Genomic DNA, 27,293 nt, shown 5'->3' with positions numbered 1-27,293 from the left:
ATGGCTTTGCCAGACTATCTCTGCACTATTTTTCTCATCTACTCCAAACATAACAAGGCCACCAACACCATCCGTTCTGATCATTATCTTTCAAGGCTGAGCACAAACGTTGCCCCATCCTCAGAACTTTTTTGACCTGCCGTGGACAGAAGTGAGGTCTTTTGGTCTCTCCAGTTCTCCATAAACCATTTCCCCCATATCATCCATGTGCTCACATTAGGTTGCTAATGGCTATTAATCATGCATTTTCCCTAGTTGTGCTGTACTCTCTCCAAGAGTGGGGCTATGTCTTCTGATCACTGAATCCTCCATGCGCCTAGTTAGTACTTGTGCAATGAGCATTACTATGAAAAGAAATGTAACAAAAAAACATTGTAAGAATCACAACATAATTCTTTTAGGCTCCAAGAATGCTCTTTCTTGGTCTAATGTCTGGCTTAATTTAACATTTTTATAAAGCATTTGAAAGAAGAACACATGAAAACACCCACATCTACATGTAACTCTCTACCCTTTCATCACACTGATATACTGGGCTGATGAGGATGAGCTCTGGGGAAAATGGTTCAAAAGGTGACAATGATCTTTAATATCTATAAGACTAACACAGCCCACAAAACTGTGAGCTACAATGAGAACAATGTTTGAGAGCCATTTTGGACTGCCTGAATGAACCACAACCCAAAAGAGCAATTAACACTGGGCATGGAGAGTTTCTTAATGGACATAAAATTGAAAACCCAACATTATTATGTACAAAATTCAAAGGCATCTAGGTCACTCTAGGATGTTATTTTCCTCCCAAAACAACAAAATGGAAAGCTAAAATAGCTCAAAGAATAGAGATATTTGCATGCAAGTATAATTTTAAAGTCAGAATTTTTCAGTAGGGAAAAAACATTAATTTGAAAGAGACATTTTTAAAGTTTATAAAATCATAACCAAACTTATTCTTCAAATCATAGCATAGTAAGAATAAAAGAAACATTTGAAATACGTATTTTCTTGAAAAAAAGAAGCAGCAGACCATAGCACTTCATATCACATTGCTCTCAGTGTCCTAAACACATAAATAAGTTCAATGGTCTAGTCACATTCAGAGGTGATTGACTCATTGGTTATTTAAGAGATATTTGGGGCATTTAGTTGACCTTGTCCAATTGATAACTAGAGCTCCATAAAGTCTCTTTCCATTATTTCCAAAAGTATGGTCAAAACCATGTCTAGGAAATCCTTGATCTAACTCAAAATAACCTTGCACATATTCTGATTATAAGTGGAGGCCTACCAGAGATATTTTGAAAAGTGAGGAGAAGAATTTATACTAAGAGAGAAAATAAAGGAGAAAAGTTGTCTGTATTGAGGGCTCTAAACTATAAGTTTCAGGCCAAGATTAGGGGGAAGCAAACATTTCATTTCTTATTATAAAACTATTTCAGATAAGCTTTTGATTTTTAAGGTGCTCTAAAAGTCACTCACTATCATGATGCAAACCTTTCATACATCAGGTTGACAATTTTTTTTTTGCCATATAATAGATCAACTTTCTAGTTCAAGCCTCTCTAGAAACATGCTTAATAAACCCCTAAATTTCAGACAACAGACTAGAAAACACACGCAAAAATAGCTGAAGTCACTGGTCCCAGTAAGCTAAACAGAACTCAAATCTTTTTTGAGTATTGAGTCATGCAACACAGCTATGCTTTATTTTGGTACCGATGTAAACTAGTTTTTGGATATAAAGCCAAACATACCTGGGAAACTGACAGGAAAAAACTGATAGGGAAAATCCAATACATGTGTTACAAATCTATATTTATATCAATGAAGAACAGAACAATAAATCAATCTCTTAAATATTTCCACTTCACAAAAACAAAGAAATTTCTTCAGTTGTCAGCTTTCCCTCTTACTGCTGCCATCAGGGCTAAAGGATCAACCCTTCTGGTCTAGCTTTAACTATTAAATTGGCCCAATCTAACTTTAACAAAGCACATTGTGGACTTAACACTTAGCCTGTGTTTGGTTTCATTTTAATCCATGATAGTCTGGTGCCTCTTTGCATTTGTTATTTGCAATAAATTGAAAAAGGGAACCAGAAAGTGCATTTTGTGTTAATTTCTAGTGTATTTAACTCAATATTTGTTACTTTCAAACAAAATTCACTTCATAATAAATTTAAACACAATCTCCCTTGTTTACATAAGTTTACATAAGAATCCAAAATGCTGAGTACTTAGGAGCAGATGCAAACAAAATAAAAGTACTAAATTCCTTGACAGTCCAAGAAATAATTCTCATTCAGTGATCCCATTATTATTGCTATCTTTAGGTTCCATGGGGGTTTACATGAATAAAATAAAATAAAATCCCACAGGGGCTGAGAGAGAATTACAGACGAATGTTCTCTATTCCTGTTTATGTTAAGAGTTCCAAGAATGACTATCATGTGAGTATAATGGCGGTCTCTTAGCGGTGCTGACATAAAAGGGCCGTTCAACTGTGTTGTTTAATTGTATATATGCCAATGCTAGGCAACTCTCCAAACCTTATTGTAAACATTGTATAAGGTCTGTAAGTTCAGCAAAATAATGGAGTTCAGGCTTTTTATAGTTAACTCCAAGTGACAGTTGACTTCTCTTTAGGATTTTATATATTGTTTGCCATGATTAGTGAAGACTGCTTTCTCACATAAAACAAGCTGACATTTGGAAACAGCCTAACGTTATACTCCAAGGGTGTCATTTTCCCCGCATTAACACTGATTTGGTGCAGTGTTTTTTGTTTCCAAGTCTATAGAAAAAAGTAATCTATTAAAGATTAATGTTGCTGTTTGTAAGGTTGGTAATACCATACAATAGAAATACATAATCAATAGCTATATTGAATAGGTATTAAGTATACTGGTTATTGTGCTATAGCAACAGAAAGACTTTGTTAATTCGATGGAAATTATACTTTAAAAGTATTTCTAGGCAAAAATTCATGGTTTTATACACTCTTGAAGTAGTCACTAGTTTCTGTGTAATGATTAAGGAGGAAGGAAAAGCAGCGAACCACAGGATAAAAGGTAATATATTCCTACCCTTGTGTTTTATAAGAATGAGACTCATTTACTGTTCAAAGGACATTGTTTATACATTCCAGACTTCCATCTTATAATTGCTCCAGGATTTGTAAAAAGGAAATCTCAGCAGGGCAGCAAAATGTATTCAAAGCAATAGCAGCACAATTGATATAAAACACCGGAACGGTCTGCTCTGAAAACTCTTTTCTCAACAATAATTTCCAACCCTTCAACTCTTATTTCTAGATTCAAATAAAGTTTGACTTCTTCTCTTCCATTACTGGAATCTTTCCTTCCCCTACCCAGGTAACATATTTTTTAAAAGGGTTCTATGAAAAATTTTCCATACAAATTATGTGAGAAACTTTTTTGATGCCCTTTTGGCTTTATTAGTGATTACCTGGCTACTATGGCAACAGGTAAGTAGAAGGAACTCTTGTGAAAGAAAGCTGGTTTAATCTTTATGTATTTTCATAAAACATTACGGTTAATTATGTGCTTTTATCACACATAAAAATAAGTTAAAATTTCATTGTTGTGTTAGTATCACCTCAAGAATTCAATTAAGCGTACAAAAGAAAGGAAGCGTATGTCTGGGTATTATTACACAAACTTGAAATATACCTTAATGGAAGGTTGAGTCACAAAGTGTGGCAGATTCCATAAATCACAAACACAAACTTTCTTCAGCCTACTATATCATTGGTCTATAATGGTAGTTGGGTTTCTGGCAAAATGCCTTCAAAAGTGAAATGGAAAAAAGCAAAATAACTCATCTTCCTATTTAAAGTACTTTAAAAGTTATTTCAACAAGTTCTTTTTGTGTGTTGATAAATAAGTTTACACTAGCTTTGCTAATATAATACCACTTTAAAATGCCACTTAATACAAGGATTTTAGCAGATACTTCTTACTGATATGAATAAGAATTTGTAGATGATTTTGTTCTTTTTAGAAGAGAAAAAAAAATCTCCATGAAACTGGAATTAGCAACCTTCCAATATTAAGGATTTAAAACCGTTCTTGAGGGGTGATGGTTGCACAACAATATGCATGTAGTTAATGCCAAAGATTGTACACTTAAAAAGAGGAAATTTTATGTTACTGCATGTTACCAAAATGAACAAAAACATTCTTGAGTTTGTATAGCAAGAGCCATTTTTAAAATTTGTCATAATGAACTTAGAATGTGTTTCTTTTAAAAGCCATGGTGTCATACATAATTCTATGTCCTATTAAAGACAGATCAAACAGCTTATAACGTGGAAAAGGTAGGCTTGAGTAGAATAAAAATAAGAAAACTAATATTCATTAATGTAATGCCCTGAAAAGTATTTTCAGTTGTATTACAGGTAATCTGTCATGATGTGATAATCTGTTTTTCATGAAATAATTATGAACATCACATGATTATTTTTTCAGGTTCTAGACTTAACACAGACTTCTGAAGAGAAGCTAAAAAGAAAAACGTATTATGAAAAGGGGCACGAGAACACTCAGGCCAGACTTAAAGACACTTTATCATAAAGCTGATACATACACACACACACATCCAGTAAACCCAAGAAAATAAAAGAAGCCACTAAAATATCAAAATATTAAAGAGAAGATATATATTCCTTTACTATATCATCATAGTTTCTTCTAGCTGTGTACATATTCGTTTTTTATCTTCATTCTTTGCATACCTTCTTGGTAACCAATCGCCAACACATGGAGTCAACTAATATGGTGATTAAGGATGAAATATCCAGGAAACTACAGCATAGATATAAATGTATTGTTTTTAATTGACGTAGACCTTTTAATGATGAGAACCCTGGGTTATAACTCAGTGTAAATAAATGTAGTCTACATTTGTAAAGCATATACTGTGTAACATAAAAGGGTTCTTATATCTTTTGTTCTGCTTTTATTCGCCAAAGCCTGAGGACCTACTCCATCTTGGTTGTATTCCATTTCTTTTCCCGTTACATTCTAGTCACCAGTATCTTCAGGTTTCCTGTGTATGGCAACTAGTAATCTGAAAATCTGAAAATATTACATTAAACGTCTAACTTCAACATGGATTTCATGCAAAAATTCAATCAGATAGCACCTATCTACTCAACCATTTACTAACACTGTCCAATATGAAAGTCACAAGCCATCTGAGGCTAAAAATTTTTAATATAGTTTATCAGTAATACTAGCTAAATTTCAAGTGCCCAGAAGCCCTCCTTGGGCCAGTGGCCACTGTATCTGACTGTCCAGAAAAACAACGTTTCCATCATCACAGAAAGTTCTACTGGGCAGAGCTGCACAACAGGATTGCTTTAAATAGCAAGCTTCTCAAATTTATTTGAAATGACGTGCTTTGGATTACTTTATAATGTCCATTCAAAGTGTGAATGTCAACATTTGGTTGGTTGTTTTCAGTATGTATTTTGCAAAGCAAGGTACAAATTTACGAGCAGCTAATTTTCTTAAAAATTATCCACCATTGATAGCAACAGGCCTGGCAAAATGCTTTGCACAGAGTAGGCGCTCTACTAATATTGTTTATCTCATTGGAGTAATAATGTAGATTTCCAAAGATGACAATAAGTAGCATTGATAATTGAAAGAAACAAAGCTACCCATTTAGAAAAGTAGTAAGTGGCCATTCATTTATTCAACAAATAGTTACTGTTTCCTGTATCTCCGACTGCCTCTCCACCTTCTGTGCCCTGGGACGCTGGCCTCTATGTCCTGCATCAAAGGGATCCTCCTCCCTCTGGTTTCCCACTGCGTCCAACCAGAGGCATGGATGGGGGTTCCAAAGGTGGAGGAGAGCGAGGGGTGTCTGCCCAACGGGGGCTGGCTGTGGTCCGCAGCTGAAGGTCACTGCTCCCCTGACAGCCCTCTCCCCTGGGCCACCCCTCTAGGGTCAGGTAACTGCTCCCACCCCAGCCCTTCCGACCTTGTGGAGTAAAAGGTGCCCAGATTCTGCTGGCCTCAGAATATGTCATTATTCCTTTCTGGTTTCCCTAAGTCCTGCCAACACACTTGTAAATATTCTTGTTTGTTAAACATCCCTTAAATACCAGGTTTAAGTATGCCGTGTTTACCAGCAGAGCCCTGAAAGATATAATCACGTACCCTCTCAGATATGGTTCTAAGCCCTCAAGAGAACTCCAGCTAATCCTAAGAAATACTGTTCTTAGCCCTTCTTAAAAATGTATTTGCTTTTCAGTAATGCCCCATCCATTATTGTTATTCAAAAAACTTCACTGTAAGAGTAGAAATTTTCATTTTAATAGGCCTCCCATTTCTGTACACATTATATTCACTATACTTAAGATAGTCATTGAATATTTTGGTTTTATACTTCATGGAGAGTTTATATGACAATGATAAACTAGCTTAATAGTGGTGATGGCCTTCTGGCGTGAACAAGGAGTCTAACAGTAAAGCTAGAGATTGAGAAAATTATTCAGGTGACTCAGACTAAAAGCCCATTTCATGTGTGTATTTTAAGCAGAAGGATTTTATCCCTAAAGAATTCTGGCTGTGCTTCATATTTCTCTTTATCATGCAAAAAATATGAATTCAATTTAATAAACACTTTTTACATTTATCTACTATGTGCAAAGCACTGTAATAGGCACAAAAGTGAACAGATGTATTTCTTAAGACTGCTGTATTCTTGTACAGGAGACCACATGTGCAAACATTACTGTTAACAAAATGCTACATGAAACTGTCACTAAATATATATCTAACTTCATACTATACTTTTTCCTGGTACCTTGTGACTTCAGTCTTTTGCCCACTAATATATATATTATATTGCATTATAAAGCAAATGTATTATATAGTCTAAATGAAATGTCAGTGAAAATTAAAATATCGTAAAAAAAAAAGGAAAAATCAAATTAGTAAACTCTCATGTCTCCAGCCTAGAAATGAATGAGTACATAATCAACACAAATTTGATCGATCTGCTTTGATTTGCCTATGTAGTCTTTAAAATGTGGGTAAACTATGATCAAAAGCTTCATAATATGTTGAGGAAGTTAGATGAAAGGTACTAAAACAAAACTTGTACTTTAGGAAGTAAACGTGGATTAGAAAGGGCCTTCCCTGTATATCTAGGGATAATAATTATTCATGTGCTTATTGGAACCCTAACTTCCCTGTTAGACTTCAAGTCACTCTGACTGATTCTACAGAATAACGTGCATAACTTCTAAGGTGTCAAGCATGCCCATCTTTCATCGTTGAATATTAAGTAAGTAAAGGAAATCCAAACACAAGGCTACTGCTGTGTTCTGGGAGAGATTCGGAGCAATTTACGCACGAACATTATTAATGGCAAAGAGTGTTGGATCAACATGTTTGTAAAATGATTCACTCGATCCACCTAAGAGAACTTCCTAGTCCAAGTAGCCAACTGCTCTGTAAAAAAGGCACCCTAAATGCCTAAAAGGCATGTTTCCCTCCAGTCTTTAAACATACCACCACACTGGAAACCTCTTTAACTGTGATGCTTGTCAACTAATAATGGTTCACAAAAAACTTGGTTTTCTTACAGATAAACAGAGGCCCTAACACGATTTTAAATTGCCCATAGCCCTTCCTGTCATTTCCTTCTGTGCAGCCCATGGCTTCCAGAATTCACCAGTGATGGATACACACTCTTACAGGAAGAAAAACAAAAGGTGTGAACCAACCAGAGCAGAGGATTCTTGAAACTGTAAGGAAAAAACAAATACACAAAGCCAGCTAGAGTTGTACCGTACTTTACTCAATCATGCATTCCGAAGAAGTTGAGGGTAAATCAAATATAACGAAATAAACTCAGCTTTTCCAACTGACTTGAGAAATTATTTCACAAACTACTGTTCTTAATATCTAATTAATCTTTAAGAGGCCATAGTTACTGATGGCTCATTTTTTTTTTAATTAAAGTATCATTGGTATACAATCTTATGTTGTTTTCAAATATACAACACAGTGGTTCAACAGTTACTCATATTATTAAATCCTCACCCCCTCTAGTGCGGTCACTACCAATCAACATAGTAAGATGTTACAGAACCATTAAATGTATTCTGCATGCTGTACTACCATCCCCATGACCAACTTATATTGTGATTGTGAATTATTGTACCCCTTAATCTCCTTCCCTCTCCCCCTCCACATCCCCAACTCCTCCCCCTTGGTAATCACTAGTCCCCCTTCTTGGTGTCTCTGAGTCTACTGCTATTTTGTTCTTCTATTTTGCTTTGTTTTTATACTCCACAAATGAGTGATATCATTTGGTATTTGTCTTTCTCTGCCTGGCTTATTTCACTGAGCATAATACCATTTAGATCCATCCATGTTGTTGCAAATGGGAGGAATTCTTTCTTTTTATGGCTGAATAATATTCCATTGTGTATATGTACTACATCAACTTTACCTATTCATCTTTTGATAGACACTTAGGTTGCTTCCATATCTTGGCTATTGCAAATAGCATGGCGATAAACACAAGGGTGCATATGTCTTTTTGAATTAGGGATTTTATTTTCTTCAGGTAAATTCCTAGGTCAAATGTTATTTCTATTTTGAGTTTTTTGAGGAACCTCCATATTGCTTTCCACAACAGTTGCACCAATTTATATTCCCATCAAAAGTGTAGGAGGGTTTCCCCACACCTTTGCCAGCACTTATTGTTCCTTGTCTTTTGGATGTTGGTCATCCTAACTAGTGTGAGGTGGTATCTTACTATGGTTTCAACTTGCATTTCCCTAATGATTAGTGATGTGGAGCATCTTTTAATGTGCTTGTTGGTTTTTTTGTATTTCTTCTTTGTAGAAATATCTGTTCAGGTTCTCCATTCATTTTTTAATTGGGTTATTTGTTTTGTGGGTGTTGAAGCATATGAGTTCTTCATGCATTTTTGTTGATAACCCCTTATCAGATGAGTCATTTATGAATATATTCTCCCACAATGTAGGATGCCTTTTTGTTCTGCTGACGGTGTCCTTTGCTGTAAAGAAGCTTTTTTGTTTGATGTAGTCCCATTTGTTCATTTTTTGTTTACCTCGCCTGAGGAGATGTGTCCAGGAAAAAGTTACCCATGCTTATATTCAAAAAAATTTTGCCTTGTTTTCTTCTAAGAGTTTTATGGTTTCATGACCTACATTCAGGTCTTTGATCCATTTCAAGTTTACTTTTGTGTATGGAGTTAGACAATAATCCAATTTTTCTCTTGCATGTAGTTGTCCAGTTTTCCCAATACCAGTTGTTGAAGAGGCTGTCTTTTCTCCATTGTATATTCATGGCTCCTCTATAGTATATTATTTGACCATGTATGCATGGTTTTATTTCTGGGCTCTTTATTTTGTTCCATTTATCTATGAGTCTGTTCTTGTGCCAGTATCAAATTGTTTTGATTACTGTGGCTTTGTAGTAGAGCTTGAAGTTGGGGAGCATAACCCCACCCACTTTATTCTTCCTTCTAAGGATTGTTTTGGCTATTCGGGGTCTTTTGCGGTTCCATATGAATTTTAGAACTATTTGTTCTAGTTCATTGAAGAATGATGTTGGTATTTTGATTGGGATTGCATTGAATCTGTAGATTGCTTTAGGCAGGATGGCCATTTTGACAATATTAATTCTTCCTATCCATGAGCACAGGATGTATTTCTATTTATTGGTATCTTCTTTTATTTTCTCTCGTGAGTGTCTTACAGTTTTCAGAGTACAGGCCTTTACCTATTTTGTTAGGTTTATTCCTAGGTATTTTATTCTTTTTGATGTAATTGTAAGTGGAGCTGTTTTCTTGATTTCTCTTTCTGCTGGCTTGTTGTTAGTATATAGGGTTGCAACAGATTTCTGCACATTAATTTTTTTATCCTGCAACTTTGCTGAATTCAGTTATTAGTTCTAATAGGGTTTTTTTGGAGTCTTTTGCTTTTCTATGTATGTCATCTGCAAATAGTGACAGTTTAATTTCTTCCTTATCAATTTGGATGCCTTTTACATTTGTGTTTTCTGATTACCCTGGCTAGAACCTGCAGTACTATGTTGAATAAAAGTGGGGAGAGTGGGCATCCTCATCTTATTCTTGATCTTAGAGGAAAAGCTTTCAGCTTTTCACTATTAAGTATGATGCTAGCTGTGGGTTTGTCATATATGACCTTTATTTTGTTGAGGTATATACCCTCTATACCCATTTTGTTGTCTTGATGGCTTCAGTTTAAATTATACTTTCTGTCAAAGACTTAGTGACCTGTAATTACCTTTGAAATATGTAAATGAACTAAGAAGGCATTTTCCCTGGCAAATATTTTTTGTAAATTTTGTAAAAAAGAATCACTCTCTCTTATTTGCCTAATGTTTCCCAATTTCTTCTATATGCAAATAGCCAGGCATGATATTCTCAGCTAGTGTGCTTAGTAAGTATCTACATGATCCCAACAGCATGAGGGAAAAGCCATGTCCAAGTGGCACAGTGGGCTTGGTGATGCCACCTACTTTGTATTTTGTTTTTCCAAGGTTCTCCACATAACTGACTAAACCAGAACTCCTAAAGCCTAATGGTATGATGAAAGCTGCCCACTGTATTCAAACATCTCATGAAAATACAAGACATCCTTGAGACTAGTGTGCAGTGCTTGGCATTAGGAAGATGGTGGTTCCCATCAGAAGAGTGAATGAGAAGGTCTGACTTCAACAACTAAAGGGGGTTTAATCAGAGTCTCTCTGGGTTTTTCTCTGTTTTTTTGTTTGTTTTTGGTGACCAAACAGGTTACAGGAGGTGGTGTGATGGCAGCACAGAGAACATTTAGTGAGAATGACATCATCTGGATTCTATCCTGCCAATGTGGGAAAGCTCCAGGCATGCTGAAAAAGTGAGAGGGTTTTGGCCCCAGACCCAGGGCTATAAAAACAAAGCCCCTTAGGAATGTGGTAAAGGTAGAATCCAGAAGCAGAACATGGACATGAATAGGCCAGAAGTCATATAGGAAGAGCAGGGCCCAGCTAGGGCTACCCAGCTAGTCCGCAAGGTTAAACACACGAGAGCAAAGCAGGATCTGTTCTGCACACTGTTCTGGCCCACCAGCGAAGCAGCCATGCTAGTGGAGGGAAGCACAGTAGTCTGGTTGGCCTGTCCTACACCCGGGTGACCTCAGACACAGTGACCACAACTGATTTCTAGCTAGTAATGCAGATGCCATTCACACCCCAGTCCAACCTCCATGATACATTTCCTGGAATGATTGCTAAAACTGTGTGTGGCCTCCCTTCCTCTTCCTTCCTCTCCAGGCCACTGCACCGTCCAGCCATGTGAGGTCAGGCCTCCGCCCTCCCAACCTCCGACCCTCGGGCCACTCCACCCTCCCACTCTGCCTCTCTGGAGTTCTACTCCCGTTCTTCACTTTGGGTAGCCTTCCTCATCTGTAAAATGAGAGTACTGGACTACATTATCTTAGTTCCTTCCAGTTCTAACATTCTGTGATCCTTGGATGTTATAAATTCCCAGAATCATAAAATTTAGAGTTGAAAAAAGTTCAGAAATCACCTATTCCACCTCCTACTCAGCCTACACTAACCTAGCCAGAAATAATAAGCTTTGAAAGTTCTATGTACTTGTTTTTGGCTGGCTGAAAATGGCAATAATCAAAGCTTAGAAACCTTAAATGTAAAGCATGAAAAAACATATATACATAAGATTTTTAGGACATCTAAGAAAAGTTTGCAGGCACTAAATCCCATAGAGACTCATATTCTATTGCTAGGAAGTTCATATCTAAGCAGCAATTCCAAATCTTTGTTTTCACAGTATGTGGGCAATATAGAAAAATCACAAGAGATGCCTGAAAAATTCTCCAAACAAAACTAATTTTCAATTTATTATGCTTGCAAATATATAAGACAAGGTGATAGGATATCACAACATCAAATAAACAAAGACTCAAAGGGGGAATAAAGAAAATAAAGGAGAAATACTTTTATTTTGCGATGCAGTCAAGAAAAATAAAAAAGAATGGCATTTGTTCTTAAAGGTTAACTTTCAATTAGGAAGCCACTTCTCAACATCAATTTTGACCTCTGGTAATAAATATTCTTTTTCTATATTCAAAAGAATTATTTTATTAATAGAACCTATGTCAACTATCACACTATAGATCTTAAAGAAATCATTGGCTGTATTTAAGAAACAAGCTTTAAAAAATGTAATAATTGCCCATTGTTTTATTATTATTAATTATTTAAAAGTGGTAAGTACATATGTAAATAAAAAGATACACTCACAGTTTGGAAGATATCAATTCTCTCAAAATTGATGTACAGATTGAATATCATTCCAATAAAAATCTTTTCAGGTTTCTTTTTTATAGAAATTGACAAGCTGAATGCTAAAAGTTATAAAGAAATGCAAAGGGTCTAGAATAGTTAAGATCACTTTGAAGCAAACATTTAATATATTGCTTCAGTAATTAAGACTGTAGAATTGACACGGAACCAAACAAAAAGTCTAGAAAAAGAAACACGTAAATGTGGTCACCTGATTTACAACAAAGATGATACTGAAATCCACAGAGGAAGAAGACAATTTCAATAGCATCTTTTCAATAAATGGCGCTGGATCACTCAGATATTCATGGTGGTGGGGGGAACAAAGCTTAACCCTCTCCATGCCAAACACAAAAATTAATCAGAAATGGGCCTGCAGACCTAAACGTGAAAGGCGAACTACAGCTTTAAAAGAATATCTAGAAAGCTATCTTCATGACCTTAAAGTAAGCAAAGATTTCTTAAACAGACACAAAAAGCAATGATCCTAAAAAAGAGACACATTGGACTTCATTAAAATTAAGAACTTCTATGTATAAAAAGATATTAATCAGTTAGTGAAAGGAAAAACTGAAAATTGGGGTAAGATGGTTTCATATATATATCTGATACAAGATTTGTAGATCTATAATTCTACAATATTTAAAACCTACTATATTTAAAACCCTACAAACTAACAAAAAGGACAGCCTAATATAAAGAGTGACCAAAAGGTTATACTGTATGTTACATGAGTTATACTCAATAAAGCTGTTATTTTTAAGTGAGCAAAAAACCTGATAGACACTTCACAAGAGGATACTCAGTTGGCCAATAAATATATGAACAAAGACTCAGCATCATTAATAATCAGAAAAATGCAAATTAAACCAAAGTGACATACCCACCCACCCCCACCAGAATGACTAAAATTAAAGACTTGACAATAACAAGTAGAGCTGCTGTCTACAAATAACATGTAGAGTAACTCGATTTCTCAGGCTTTGCCAGGAGTAGAAAACTGTGGTATCTACCAAAGCTGAACATGCACACATAATAGCCCCAAACTGAAATAGTCCAAATGTCCATTAATAGCAGAACAGTTAAATCATGGTATATTCTGTAATGGAATATTATATAGTATTAAAAAAATAATCAACAATTGCAGCATATAACATGGATGAATCAAACTAAAACCACGATGAGCTCGAAGCCAGGCACAAAAGGATTCATACAATAGGATCTCATTTTTATGAAGTACAAGAATAGGCAAAACCAATCTGCAAGGACTAAGACTAGTGGTTCCCTTTGGAGAATACAAACTGGTAAAAGGCATGTAGGTGCTTTCTGGGTGCTATATAGTGACCTGGGTGGCCATTACATAAGTATATCAACCTGTATATTAAAAATGTGTGCACTATACTCTGTATATTCTACCTCAATAAAAATCTCAAGTAAGTAAAATTATCCCACTGGGCTCCATGACGGCATGAATCATACCTTATTTACATATTTGCACCTTCCCTGGCCTAATACCATGGCTGCTCAGTGTTTGTTGAATTTAATTAAATTACCAAGGTAGGTCCAACTGCGTGATCTCCATAGATGATTCTAGTACAATATGTCTGAGTTGTCAATAGTAGAACCATGGCTGTGTGCTTCCTACAGACTCCTTTTAAATTCCCAATGCATTCATATTTAAAATATCTGGCATTTTTCCTTCCCCCAAAAGAAGGGGAGATGGGAACTTTGCATATTGAAAAAGAGCCCTATTTGCAGGGTTGAACAAGATTCAAATCAAAAAGGCAAAGGCAGAGGAAACAAAGAAAGGTGCTGCTCTGGCGCCCTAGAAAGCAGATGCTCATCAGGGCCCAGACACACAGATCACTATCACAAGGCGCTTGCTTATCAGAACATGCTAGCATCAGACCACACAGTCAAATCAAATTTCGAAGGCTCAAAGGATGTGCACCGAAGAACATCCTGTACTGCTGAAACACGAATTTGAATTTTGTGACAGAAATAAGAGGGACAGAAAAGAACACCAGATATCACCCACTGTCTTATTTATATTTTAAGATATAATCTATTCCTTAAGGAAAAAAAGCACTCAAAATCAACATTTAAGATTTGTTATTAATAGTAAAATGACTCTTAGCAAGCAAGATACTTTTTTTTAGTCTTCTGTAAATTTTAAAAATTCAATACTTTTGTGATATATTTTGGATAAAGAATAGTTTTGCAAAATATTCAAGAAATAGAAAAACTGGTCATGTGTGATTTTAAATTTTAGTATGGGTAAAGAAAAAATGTAAACAGCTTCCCATTTCACTATGTCATACTTAAGCTCCAATCTTATTACAAGTACACACTTGTCATAAAATACTTTCTATTATGCTAATTATTTTCCCTTTTGTTCAAAGTATTACATCATGTCTGCACTTCTGGAACATACTTCTACCTTACCAAATAAAATTTTATTTAAATTTCCATATAAAGTTGGATAAGTAATCACACAGAAAATCCGGTTCAAAGATGCAACTGTAGTTCACAAATTCTTAATGATAATCTGTGGCATTAAGAGAAAGTAGAGATTTATTTAAATCCAATTAAGTCTGACACTCTTGGTCCCTGAATTGGGCAGGTGCAATTGGAGGAGCTTGTATGTGACAACAACCCTGGCAGATCTACCACTAGCACACACACCTGTGGCTGGTCAGCAGTCAGTCCAGAGTGGTGCTACTCTTGGTGTACAGGAAGACTGGGCAAGAGTAGGGGAGAAGGCAGGAGGAGCCTGTGCGGGAGGGAGAGGAAGAGGAGAGGAAACATCCTTTGAGACTGCCCAAACCCATGGACTTTATCTAGCTCTTCACTCCAGAGTTAATCCACACTCCAGAAACAAAATACCAAGGTATCCATGATACAGTTCCAGGCAGGAAGGGTGTTCTGGCCCAAGACAAACCCGCTATGAAACCAGTGAAACCGAAATAAGTCAGGGGAAAGGGTAGGTTGAGAGAAATGCCTTTTTTATTGCTCACAGCTTGCTCAAATTTTACTAGCTGGGCCCGGCCCTGGCTGTTTCCTCTATCCGCCACTCACACTCTGCCACCTCAGCACACCCTCTACTTCCCACCAGCCCCTTTCAGGAGGAACTCCATTGGCCAGTCCTTGGTGACTGACAGATGGCACACCAATTACATCCCAGAAACAGAGGGGCGAAGAGAATGGCTATTCTCTCTCCATCCCTTGCTCCAGGGGCTGCAGTGGTAAACACCTATTGACATGTAAACAGACTTAAGGCCAGGTGGGAGATTCTGGAAATTCTGCAATTTACCCCACCCATGATCCGACTCCTCCTCTTAAACATAGATTGGTTGTTTTTATCCTCCTTTCAGGGTAAGATTCTTAGAACCTGTGTTCCATGAGCTGAGTCTCAGTAAAAAATGGAGATTAATGGGAATGCACCATCATCATCTTAGAGTTTGAGCTTCCTATAAGAGTTATGAACCACTGTTGGACCAGTATGAGGTGAAAGTAAGAGAAAAATAATGGAATGGGACAGTTTGTTCTTTGTTGTTTTGTTCCCTTCTTGTTGCCAGCCTCAAGAGCTGTTGGCTTGATTCAGTGCTAGAGAAGAGAGCAAGGAGAGTTATGGGGCTGTAATAACCCAGCCAGGGAAGCAGTAGGGATGAAAAGCACTACTTGGCTGGAGGAAAGGGAATAAGAGTTTACCTCTGAGGCCAGCATAGGAAAACAGGTGAGTGAGGAGCTGGTCTCCCCGGAGTGAGGATTGAGGAGGGATCCCAGGAGTCTAACCCCACTGGTAAGCTCCAGAGCCCAGAACTCCCAGTTTTGCAAATCCCTGACACCTACATGCCTTCACAAGCCATACCTCCCATCTCTTCTTGAAACTCAGTCCTCTGTTTTAGAACCTCAAAGGCCTGTTGGAAGGATAGCAAGGGGCTCCTGTCTTTCCACTACACCTCAGAGTTAGAAATATCTTCCCACTTCCCTGAAGGACACAAATATGGGTTCCAGAATTCCAGCTCTGAACACATGCACTGCCCTCTCTGTGAAACAATGCTCTGTACAGTGATTTGATTCTATGGTAGCATTAATATGAAACAACTTGATGTGAATTATGAAGTGGATTGCTTTTTGGGGGTGGGGGTTTATTTATTTTATTAAGGTATTATCGATTTACAATCTTATGAAGGTTTCACATGAAAAAACAATGTGGTTACTACATTCACCCCTGTTATCATGTCCCCCCCATACCCCATTGAGGTCACAGCCCAGCAGTGTAGTAAGGTGCCACAGGTTCACTATTTGCCTTCTCTGTGCTACACTGTCTTCCCCCGACCCCCCCCACCACACCATGTGTGCCAATCATAATACCCCACAATCCCCTTCTCCCTCCCTCCCCCACCCTTCCCCTTTGGTAACCGCTAGTTGAAGTGGCTTACTTTTAAAAGCTCTTATGGGATGGCTGGGGACCCTTTCATTAAGGATAACAATTTATATATGAAATATATTAAATGAGTTTCAGATCCTAAATAACTGATAAGTGAACTTTTTGGAATAGAACTTATTGGAAATACAATTCACTTGTAAGTGAAGGTATACCCAATCACTGAACAAATCGCATAGAGCTCTAGAAAAATAGCATCTGCCTGGCTATAGCAATTTTGCTGTAGAAGTTTCTCTGGTAGTCAATTTTTCGGTGTTGTTGCTTTTATTTTAATAAAAAGATGCAAATAATCATGTGGAATGAAACCTAAGAAGATGGTGAGATTAGGAACCCTGTTTTTAAGGCTTCCATTTTCAAAACAATGAAATTAATCAAAGCTGTGCTTCGTAGGAGGCAGAGAGGGTCTTGGGTGTGTTTCAGTTAATGATCTGAAAATAAGAAGCGGCAAATTTTTCTTTTTATAAATACCTCCATTTGTCAACACCTGTTTGATGATGAATCCAAATTGCTGCTGAGACAAAGATAAAGTTGATGGGATTACAAATTACCAATAAAACTTACTTTTCCCTATAACCAAGTACTTTACCTGAGACTTCATAAACTGTAAAAATATTTCATTGTTATTCTACAGGAAAGGAAGGGTTTGGAGATTCTAGAGTACAAATATACTCCAAATTGCAACTCTCAGAATCACCAGGTTTAAAAAGTATTAAACAGGGGAAACAGCACTGTGTCTCATTTGAGGAGCTTAAATTTAATAGAAATGTATGTCTATAATCTCAAGTCATTTTTAGCAACCTTGATGGTCCCCCCACAAAAAAACTCAAAAGCAGAGTACTCCATGATGCATCCATCTAATTCTGGCCACTCTAATTAGGAGAATTTTCAACTTACAAAAAGACAAAACTGGAATCATAAAATGGGCCCACATCCTTGCAGAGTTGGGAAGATGGTGCATTTTTCCTTGAAGGTCCGTAAAAATGATTTATGATACCTATGAAATGATGAAGTTTTGTTGCACAAAACTTGTCCCTAAAAATCCCTCTATCAGGGACCCAACAGCCCAGTAGCACACGTGGTTCCATGAGTAGCCAGAAAGATGGGTTCCCTGGCTCACAATGGGGCCAAAGAGAAGACACTATGACTCCTGAAGAGATTAGTTCCATTTGTGGAGGTGAGTAACAGTATGACCAAATAAAGAGTAAAATAGCTATATCCACAAAAGATCAAGAATAATGAAAATCTATTTTTTCTGTAAGAAATGCCAGCTCACATTACATTATCAACATGTAGATTGCAGACACACAGTGATGTAATTAGCAACATAACAAAATTCCAAACATTTTTCCCCTTTGCGGTGAGCAAGGCTAATAAGTTAGGAGAACTAAACATCATTTCAAGTGGATTAAAATGATAAAAATAACATTTCTGTATAATCATTATGTCATCATTTAAGGATTATATATTTTCTCAGCCTGTCACAACCCTAAAAGGTTGGCTTAATAGCATGTTTAAAAGCATCAAACTGGAAAAAAAATAATGTAAAATAGGGTAATTGAATATGAAACTTTGAGGGGAAGGAGAGTACAAAAAAGGTGTTATTCTTTAAAATTCTAAGTACTTAAAACAGGATTATAAAGAAAAAAAATCAAGAAACTACTATCAATTCAAGAAATGTTCATTCATTAATCTAAAGCCCAATTTCTTTCTAAAACTCCCAGGTTTACTGTAGCTTTTATTAATGCTTTACTTTTTGTCAAAAAACACATGGCAGGGTCTTTCATCCCACATGTATCTCCATATTTTTTCTGTCACTCAGAACCTTGGCTGGTATGCTATCTTTCCACATGTACTACTTTGTAAATATATTTATTCTTTTATTTCTTGTATTTTGTCAATTCTGTCTTTCCTGGGAGCTGGTGAGATGCTGGAGGGCGAGGACCAGATATTACACTCCCTAAGTGCAGAGCATGGTGCTCTAGGGTCACTGAGAAAATACAATCCGTTAGTTAGTAGTCCTTCATGAGCTTCAGCAATTTTCTAACAAGCTACCAGCTTAAAACTCAACCTGATTCCAAATACAGACGTTACAGCCCATGTGGGAAATCATCGACCAGAGGTTGAACTTGTGTTTACAGTACTGGATTTATAAACAGGTTAACTGTTCATATTAGCATCTAATCTCTCTTCTAGAATCTAGGTTTTCATATGCATCATCCAGAAGACTGCCTCATCCTCTAAAATGACAAATGCACCCACTAACGAATTAGCTATACGGCATACGAAGATGGACAATATTCAGTTTTACCCGTTTTCTCCCTTACAAGGTCTAGAGGTTGATTTTTACCCTCTCCTTTTGGTCTCTCTTTCTCTCACCATCTTTGACGCACTTATTTTCTAGTGCTTGTTTGAAAAATTAAAATACTCATATAATTATGTTAAGGAGACTAGATGCATTAAGCAAAAATAAGGAATCAATTATGGAAGATACACAGTTTGTTTTTGCATAGCTGCCACCATCTTCTTTACACTTTTCCCCTCATATTAACAAATGTTTAGTTTCTGTTAATCAAATTTTTGGGTGTGCTCCAATTTGCACGTGCATTCAACATATCATGGTTCTAAGAAGACATTCTGTGTATCATCCACCCAAACTCCCAACGGTAAACGTCTGAATCATCCAAGTGTTGCCTCGCATGAGGCACAGCCAACTTCCATCAGGTTTTACTATTTATTCATCAAAATGACAGGGCAGAAGAAACCAGAACATTTACATTCATTCCACAGACAATCCCCAAGCCCAATGTTCAATTTGGGATATATGGTTTGATTTTATACGAAGTATTATGGTAGAGCACTTAAATCATTGACATATCATTACTACATTTTTCTTTAAAATAAGCTATGTTACATTGAATTAAACATTTCCACTTAAGGGTGACTTGATATGTCCCGATTATTCCTGTAATATCCCAGTGAGTGGGTTAAGAAGCTAGATGGCCGAATGTCAGTTTAGGGTTATGTAACAGTCAGCACCTGAGAGAGAACTCTAATTCTGAACACTCCAGGCTAGTTTATATTTTAGTTATTACTCATTAAATGAACAATGTTTCTGCCAAGTCTGAAATACACTGAAAAAAGGAACTTTCTCAAAAATTAAGCAGGAAATGACTGGATTGTGTTGGTGGAGCCAATGATAGGAGGCAGAGAAAGACTGAGTCACCAATTCATTGCATGTAACATTTGCTCCCTCCATACAATATCTGAGATTTTTTTCTGGCACCATGTTCTTTAATAAAGATTGCACAAAAAAGGCACTTTTGAGTCCATAAATTAAGCACTGACCAACTGATTTGTGATTCATTTTTGGGATCTTACTCAATTCATAAAACACTTGAAAGTTTTCATTAGAGGAACAAAATAAATCAAAACACAAATCAAACTACACTGAGATTTCATTAGAAAATTAGGTAGGATTATTTATCTGTAGATTTTCGTCTAGAATTTTTCTTTCTGACCTAAAAAAAATTTTGCATCCACTTATTTTAAATAACAATAATCACTAACAAGCATTTATTTGGCATCTACTGTTCTGTGAATCAAGAAACTACGGAGGTGTTGATATCCTTTCAAGAGAGTGGAACAGGTAAGATGATGGCTGGGGAAAATAAACTACTGTGCTGAGCATCCACTAAACATAAACTAGACAAGAAATTCCTCATCATTAGAAAGAATGAATGAGATTTAAGTGTCCATATCACTTTTACTAAGCACGTAGCCTTCCACTCTAGGTCTTCTTCGTATGTTTTTCAGCGGTTAGGCAAACATGAGGGCACAAAAGATGGTCTTTCCTGGAAACTCTCTCTTTAGTAAAAAGAAATGGAGAAAAGATCCCTTTGTCTTTAGCTAAAAGACTTATAACTTAAAATTTCAGTATTCGTTAAGTAAACTGGGTAATTTTAAAGTCCCAATAAACCTTTAAGCAAAATACAGTCTGAGCAATGTACCAGTGAAGTTTAAAACATTTTTCCCTTGGACACGTTTTACATTCAATTTGCCCATATTTGAATTTAAATACAAAGCCAAGACTGCCAAACAGTAAGGCATATCTAGTCATGCTGATATTAAATGATTGAATACTTTCCTACTTCTCTCCACTTATCTCTTCCTGTTCTCTTCTAGTAGCTTAAGATTGGGCTCCCAACATATAAAAAAAATATGTATTATAGGAAATTCAAAAAGTTAATAGCTATCGGAGGGGAAGGATGCCAAAATACTGCATTATAACGCATCTTCATTTTAATATGTCCATGACCTTGAGTCTTCCAACACCACTTCCAGATAGCCACAATATCCTACTCACCTAAGGACATATGGTGTATTCATTGTATAAAACACTGCATAACTGTATCAATACATTTAAGCAAACGTAATTCACCTCACAAATGTGGTTACTTGTTAAGACAAAAAGCTTTCCAAGTCCCAACATCATGCGTCTGGAACCTCCAATCCACCTACACATACTCAGTACTTCTATGGCTCAAATCATGACCCCTAAATCCTGCAGAAACAGCTTGACATAATATTCATTTGGCTACAACTAAGTGCAAGTTAAGGAATTCAACAAAATGTTAATGCACACAAAGATTCAATTCAGAAGAACCATTTTGTTCTAGTAGTTTTATTAATAGAATTCCAAATTATGTCACTCACTTTTCAGATTTGAACTAGGTATGTTTAAGTATGTTCTTTGGGATACACTTATAGAAAAATGGCTTTAAAATAACTGTTTTAGAAACAAACATTTCTTTAGTATAGAAAACAATACTGTTGTATATGTGAAGACTTAAAAAAGCAAACATTCAGTATGATATATTTTATAGACATATACTTTGATAACTATGCCTAACGATTACAAATGTGTCAAATCGCTTTTAGTAGGTACAAAATATTAGCTAGCCACAGAAAGAATATATTGTACTTTCCTTTTTTCAAAAGAAATAGAATATGTATTTGAATTTCCATAAATACATGCATACATTCACTGGCAGTAATGTATGTCGTAGTACCTTTGAAATAAACAGACCATTATTCAAAAGTTGCCTTTACAAGTAAAATTAATGCAGCCATTGTTTGAAAATGTGTAAATACAAATCTTAAGGTTAAAATATGTTACATTATCAGGACTATTTGCATAGCTTAAAAGTGGATACAAAATTTAATTTTTCACAATCTGTACTTCGTTTTATAATTCAGAAAATCCTTTAGACCAGTATGTGGTTGTATGTACAAAGCTACACCAAACTACAACTTAGAATGAATGTGTCAGATGATAAAGAGAATCTGCTATGATAAGACCATCCTGACAGAGAAATAGCAAAAAAAAACCCCAACAAGTATGTAAAATCATGTTCTTGAAATCTGTGTTACTCTACAAAGTACTATGAAAATTTCACAATCACTTTCATTTCCACTCATGCATTGTCCTTCCATAACATATTCAAATTTATTTTATGTTTAACATAGTTGTATTACTTTTTCTGATGATTTTCTCTTTCTGTCAAAGCACAAAGCATACACGGTCATACACTGTAGTTCAACTCCTTAGGTTGCTTGGTTTGTTCTGTTCTGTTTTGTTTTTTGCTTAATTCAATGTATAATTAGTATGTTTTTATGGGGAAAAATTACTGAATAAATTTTCCCAAGCAGACTCTGATTGGATGATTAACACACAAGAATGATTTGACATATTCTCACTTTTTAAAGTATGGTAACGACACTCATTTCCAAGTGCCATTTTAATTGCTATCTATTCCTTCTGGTGCCAAGAAATCCCATCCGTTTATTTTTTCTCAATTCAAAACAATCACATCCATCTCTTGATCACAAGCTTTAAGTCAAACATCATTTTGTAAATAACCGTGCCATTCCTCAGTTTTTGATATAGCTTCCAAACAGAAGTTTCAGAACAACTCAACTAGCAAACACATCACTGTACTGTAAACAGGGTGATGTTTTCTAGCCCGTATTTCAGGAAGGTTAAAACATACAGACAGCCAAGGATCATCACTGTAGACAACAGATTCTGAGTGAGTTTATTAACTCAAGTAGATTAGGCAACACCTGTTTTTAAACTAATTACAAATCAAACAAAGTGTCTATTTTTTTTTAATGACTCACACTAGCATGTTACCAACAGATATGTAAGGGAGAAAAAAAGGTGTGTGTTCCAACTGTGTTTACCTAAAATCTGCATCTTGTCACTTCATATTTTTAGGAGACACTCCTTTCTAAGATAATCAAAATACTTTACAATAGGGAATTTTGACTGAATTTTCAAACTTTAATACCGTGTTATATAGGTCAACTGAGTACATGTGTCTTTCTGCAGAAACAAAGAGATTCAGAGTAACAGGATTTCAGATTTCACAGTAGAAACAGCAAAAAATGTTTTGAGGATGTCATTTACCAGAACACAAATCAATATTAAATGCTTTATGCAGGAAGAACACTTTCAGAAAATGGGTCCTAAAGCTTTCTGGGATCCAACCCTAATTACTAGAGCAGGCTTTTGCCGTTTGTCTCTCTCTTCAATTATTTACGGGGCAAAAAGAGCCAAATGGCATTGCATTAGCTATATTAAATGCCATGTACTTGGTTTCTAACTTACTAATGGTTCATAAAAATTACTAAGGTGAATGTGTCTGTAGAAAAATGGCCTCTTTTTCTTCTACACCTGAGTGAATGTATTTATTATGCATATAGTTAAGTGTTGAAAAGGCTGTTCTTTAGGCAGGCACCCTATATGCTGCATAATTTAAACAAGTGCATTAAACATATATGCTATCTAAAAGACAGTGCGTTGATTACACCTCAACATTTCTTTGAACAACTCACATTTATAATACAGCTCACAAAAATAGGAACACCGCCCTCCAGTCTCTGAATACAAATACGTTAGGACCACACAGAAATGAGTAACGGGTCTGCTTGCTGCTACCATCTTGCTGTTTTCTGTCCACCCCAAAGTAAAACGAGAATCGGAGGAGTGACAATGGGGCCCATGAGTGCTAGGAAATTTCTGGTCTCCACCCTGGCAGGGTCGTTTTCGTATGGACAAATGCACAGCTATGTTGTAGGTACGTAACAGGGACCACACACACTGTAGGAAAGCAAAGCTTATCAAGGTTGGATGGGACATTCTTTGTACCAGGCCAGAAATGCCCTCTGCCAGCAGGCAGGACATGATTACAACAACCTCCCAATGAAAGTTCAGACATTGCATCCATATGTGATTCTTTTGAGATCGAGAAGGGCATCTGGAACCCTGACAGGAGATGCTAATTGCTGGAGAAGGCTGGTGCACCCAATGTCAGGTTTCCTCTCAAACTGTGGAAGAAGCTTCCAAAGCAGTAAAACTCTCACTCTTCACAGACCCAGTAATTTCTCTAAATGACTTCAGAAGGCTGTCGCATTCTTATTGTGAAAATAAGACCCACTAACAAACTACCTTAGGGTCCCTAGAAAGCCAGCCATTGTATGACTGCATGTCATCAGCTGTTTTACCTAAGAGTATGCCAAGGCCCCCTCTAAGAGAACACCATTGGAAATCGATCCGTGGTAAACACATGAGGTAGTATTTTCCCAAACACAAAGTCACTTCTTTCTCGGCACTGAAGTCTGCCCATTGTCCCTCCTTTGCAAAAGCTACAGGGAAGATTAAAAGGGACATCAATGAACGCTGAGTGAACTTTGGCCACTTTTCTACCCAAAACACCAGCGTAAAAGTAGGAATCAGTAACTAGGTGAAGTGCCACACCGCACAAAGATCAAGGCGAGGGGCGGGCGCACAGGGCCGGAGGCGGGGAGGGAAGGTCGGGGCCCCCCCACCCCCAAGCCCCAGTCCTCGCGCGCGCGGGAGGCTGAGGGGCGGCCCCGGGGGGTGGGAGGCTCCGCGCCCGGCCGGGGGAGGCCGAGAGTCCCAGCCCGCCAGGCGGGGCCCAGGAGCAGGGGTCGCAGAGGAGCGCCGCCCGCGGGTCCGGCGGCCGAGCAGCCTCCGCGCGGCGAGGGGCGCCGCCCGACCCCGCGCCCCCCGGGCCAGGAAGGGGCCGGCGGCTCTTTCCTGTCTAGTCCCCCCCCCACCTCCGCAGCTCTCGGTAACCCGACGCCTGCCCGCGGCCCGCGCGCCCGCGGCGCTGCCCAGGCCGGCGCTATAGTTAGCAGCCTCCCGCAAGTCCGCGGGGGCGCGGGGCCCGGCGCCCCTCCCCCGGCCGCCCGCGCCCCCGCCCCTCCCCCGGCGCCCCTTCACCTTCGCCTGCAGATACTGCGGGTAGTAGTAGGTGGCGTACTGAGGGTACATCTGCTGTTTCCACACTTTGCCCATGAAGCTGGGAGGGAGCCCGCCGTGCAGGGTCGGGGGCACTTCGGGGTTTCCAAGTCTCGGCCGCTTCTGCCTCTCCCTTTCCGGCGGCGGCGGCGGCGGCCGCTGCTCCACCTCCCAGCCGGGACCAGACGCCCTCCTCCCCCGCCGGTTCCTCCGCCCAGGCCGAGAGACCGACGCCGCAGCGCGCGGCGGGCACCCCGAGCAGGGCGCTCCCAAGGAGTTGCCTCCCCGAGCGGCCGAGCCCGGGGGCTGCCGAGGGCTGGCGCGCCGGCCGAGCGGGGCCGGGAGGGGATCAGCGCGAGCGGAACGTGCTGCTGCTGCGGCGGCGGCGGCTGCGCTCGGTGCCAGGCGGCATCTGGGGTGGGTGCGCCCGACGGGGAGAGGGGAGAGGGGCCGGCGCGCCGAGGCCGTGGGGGAGGGGCGGCGGGGCGGGGCTTGGGCGCCGCGGAGCCCGGGCCCCGCTGGAGGTGAGGGCCGACTTCCAACCACTCCTCGCCTCCCGGGCTCGCGGTGGGACGGGCAGAAAACCCTGAGAGCCGCTTTGTGTCGGGGGTGGAGGGTGGGGGCCGGCCGGGGGGACCCAGCCGAAGAACTGCAGAGTGGACACCTCGTTTTCTTTCTTGAGTTCTTATCTCCCTAAGGGGGAGGGGAGGGAAGGGGAAAGAGGAGGAAAGCTGATGAATCTCTCACTTCTCCCCGCCCAGCGATTTTTCCTTTTTTTTTTTTCCACCCGGGAACGAAGATGATTTAGTGCCCAACCACCAAGCTGGAGTCGGGACACCTGGGTTCTGTTCCGTCCCCTCCCCCAGGCCACAACACTAATTTTCTAGGTGACCTTGGGAGGGATAGTATCCTTCGCTTTGGTTTTCCCAGATGTGAGGGGTGAAACCGTGCCCTCTGCACAAGGAGAGTCAAAAATATTCCTCTCCCTTTTATTTCCTTCGCTCGCTCTCTTTCCGACACACACACACCTCACAACAAATAGACGGATCCTTCTAAGGGGGAGATGCCGCAAAGAGGCAGAACGTTATTATTAGAGGACACAATATAGACATCAGCTTTTCTCTGTCTCTTTCTAATGCTGCCAGACAGTCTGTCAACTCCCACTCAGGAGCAAGGAAACTCCCTGAGTTTGGAATATTTTAAGGCCATTTTGAAAGTCAGGCTGGCATATTGTTGCAGTGAGCTTCAGTGACATATAAAATCAATCTCTCTCTCTCTCTCTCTCTGCCTCTTTCCATTTCCTAATTGTCACAGCTCTAGACAGCCCCAGACAGCCGTGGTTCAGTTCACTACATAACTGGATATAATTTAATGGAGTTAATTGGTCCCTGAAGCAGCCTGTGGAAGACTTTTATATTTTAGCTCCAAAAGAAGTACCAAAATGTACAAGTAGGGTATATAAGAAAGCACGCCCGAATTGGAGTTCTAGCACTTTTAATAAAATGTAATGAAAAATGTATTTGTTATTAAACAGACCTTGGTTACTTTGTTTCGTCCTTTTGGTTTTCCAAGATTCTGTTTTCTTAACAGCAGGAAGGTAAATCAAACTGAAAAGGAAGGCAAGATTTTGTTAAACAGTTACATTTTTATATGATTGCATTTCAAAACAGGTTTAGTAAGATACTTTAAAACAATGAAACTGAATTGAAACCTATATAATCTTTTATATAACTGAGACAAATTTCTAGGTTATGTATTTTTGACAAAACAAAATAAATATAAGTTCATATGGGAACATCTTGGATATGCCAGGAGGCAAATCATGTTCTCAAAAAAAAATTAACAGTTATCCTATGTAAAATGCTGTGCGGAAACTCGTATTTACTGAGCTTCTGCTGTATTGTGTGCACTGAGATTAATGTCAATCTGAAGGTCAGAGTGGCTCGCTGTCTAGCCAGGGTTGCTTTAAAAAGTTCCTTATGTTGTTTCAATGTGGGACCCATTAATGTTTTTGAGCAGAGAACTGACATGAACTAACTTGGGTTTTAGGAATCTAGCAGGACAAGAAATGATGGTTTGGAGAAGTGAAGGACAGAAGGAAAGGAGTAAATTAAAAATAATCTCAGAAGTTCTAGGCT

The 27,293-nt window shown here is 38.4% G+C and overlaps 1 protein-coding gene across 5 annotated transcripts in view; it reads right to left on the bottom strand.

The window, feature by feature from the left end:
* Positions 1-25,612, bottom strand: part of RBMS1 (RNA binding motif single stranded interacting protein 1) — a 207,667-nt gene extending 182,055 nt beyond the window's left edge. The window contains exon 1 of one of the 5 annotated variants that reach the window (XM_036884257.2): positions 25,138-25,612. In XM_036884257.2, the coding sequence (XP_036740152.2) occupies positions 25,138-25,212 (75 nt within the window). In that variant the 5' untranslated portion in view covers positions 25,213-25,612. The remainder of the gene's footprint in view (positions 1-25,137) is intronic. The other 4 variants (XM_036884255.2, XM_036884259.2, XM_036884262.2 and 1 more) reach the window with 4 other exon arrangements.
* Positions 25,613-27,293: the final 1,681 nt, after the last annotated feature.

The sequence above is a fragment of the Manis pentadactyla genome, chromosome 8 (assembly GCF_030020395.1).
Source record: "Manis pentadactyla isolate mManPen7 chromosome 8, mManPen7.hap1, whole genome shotgun sequence".
NCBI lineage: Eukaryota > Metazoa > Chordata > Mammalia > Pholidota > Manidae > Manis > Manis pentadactyla.
The sequence above is the reverse complement of the archived record's forward strand: the minus strand, read 5'-3'. Positions and strand labels throughout refer to the sequence as shown.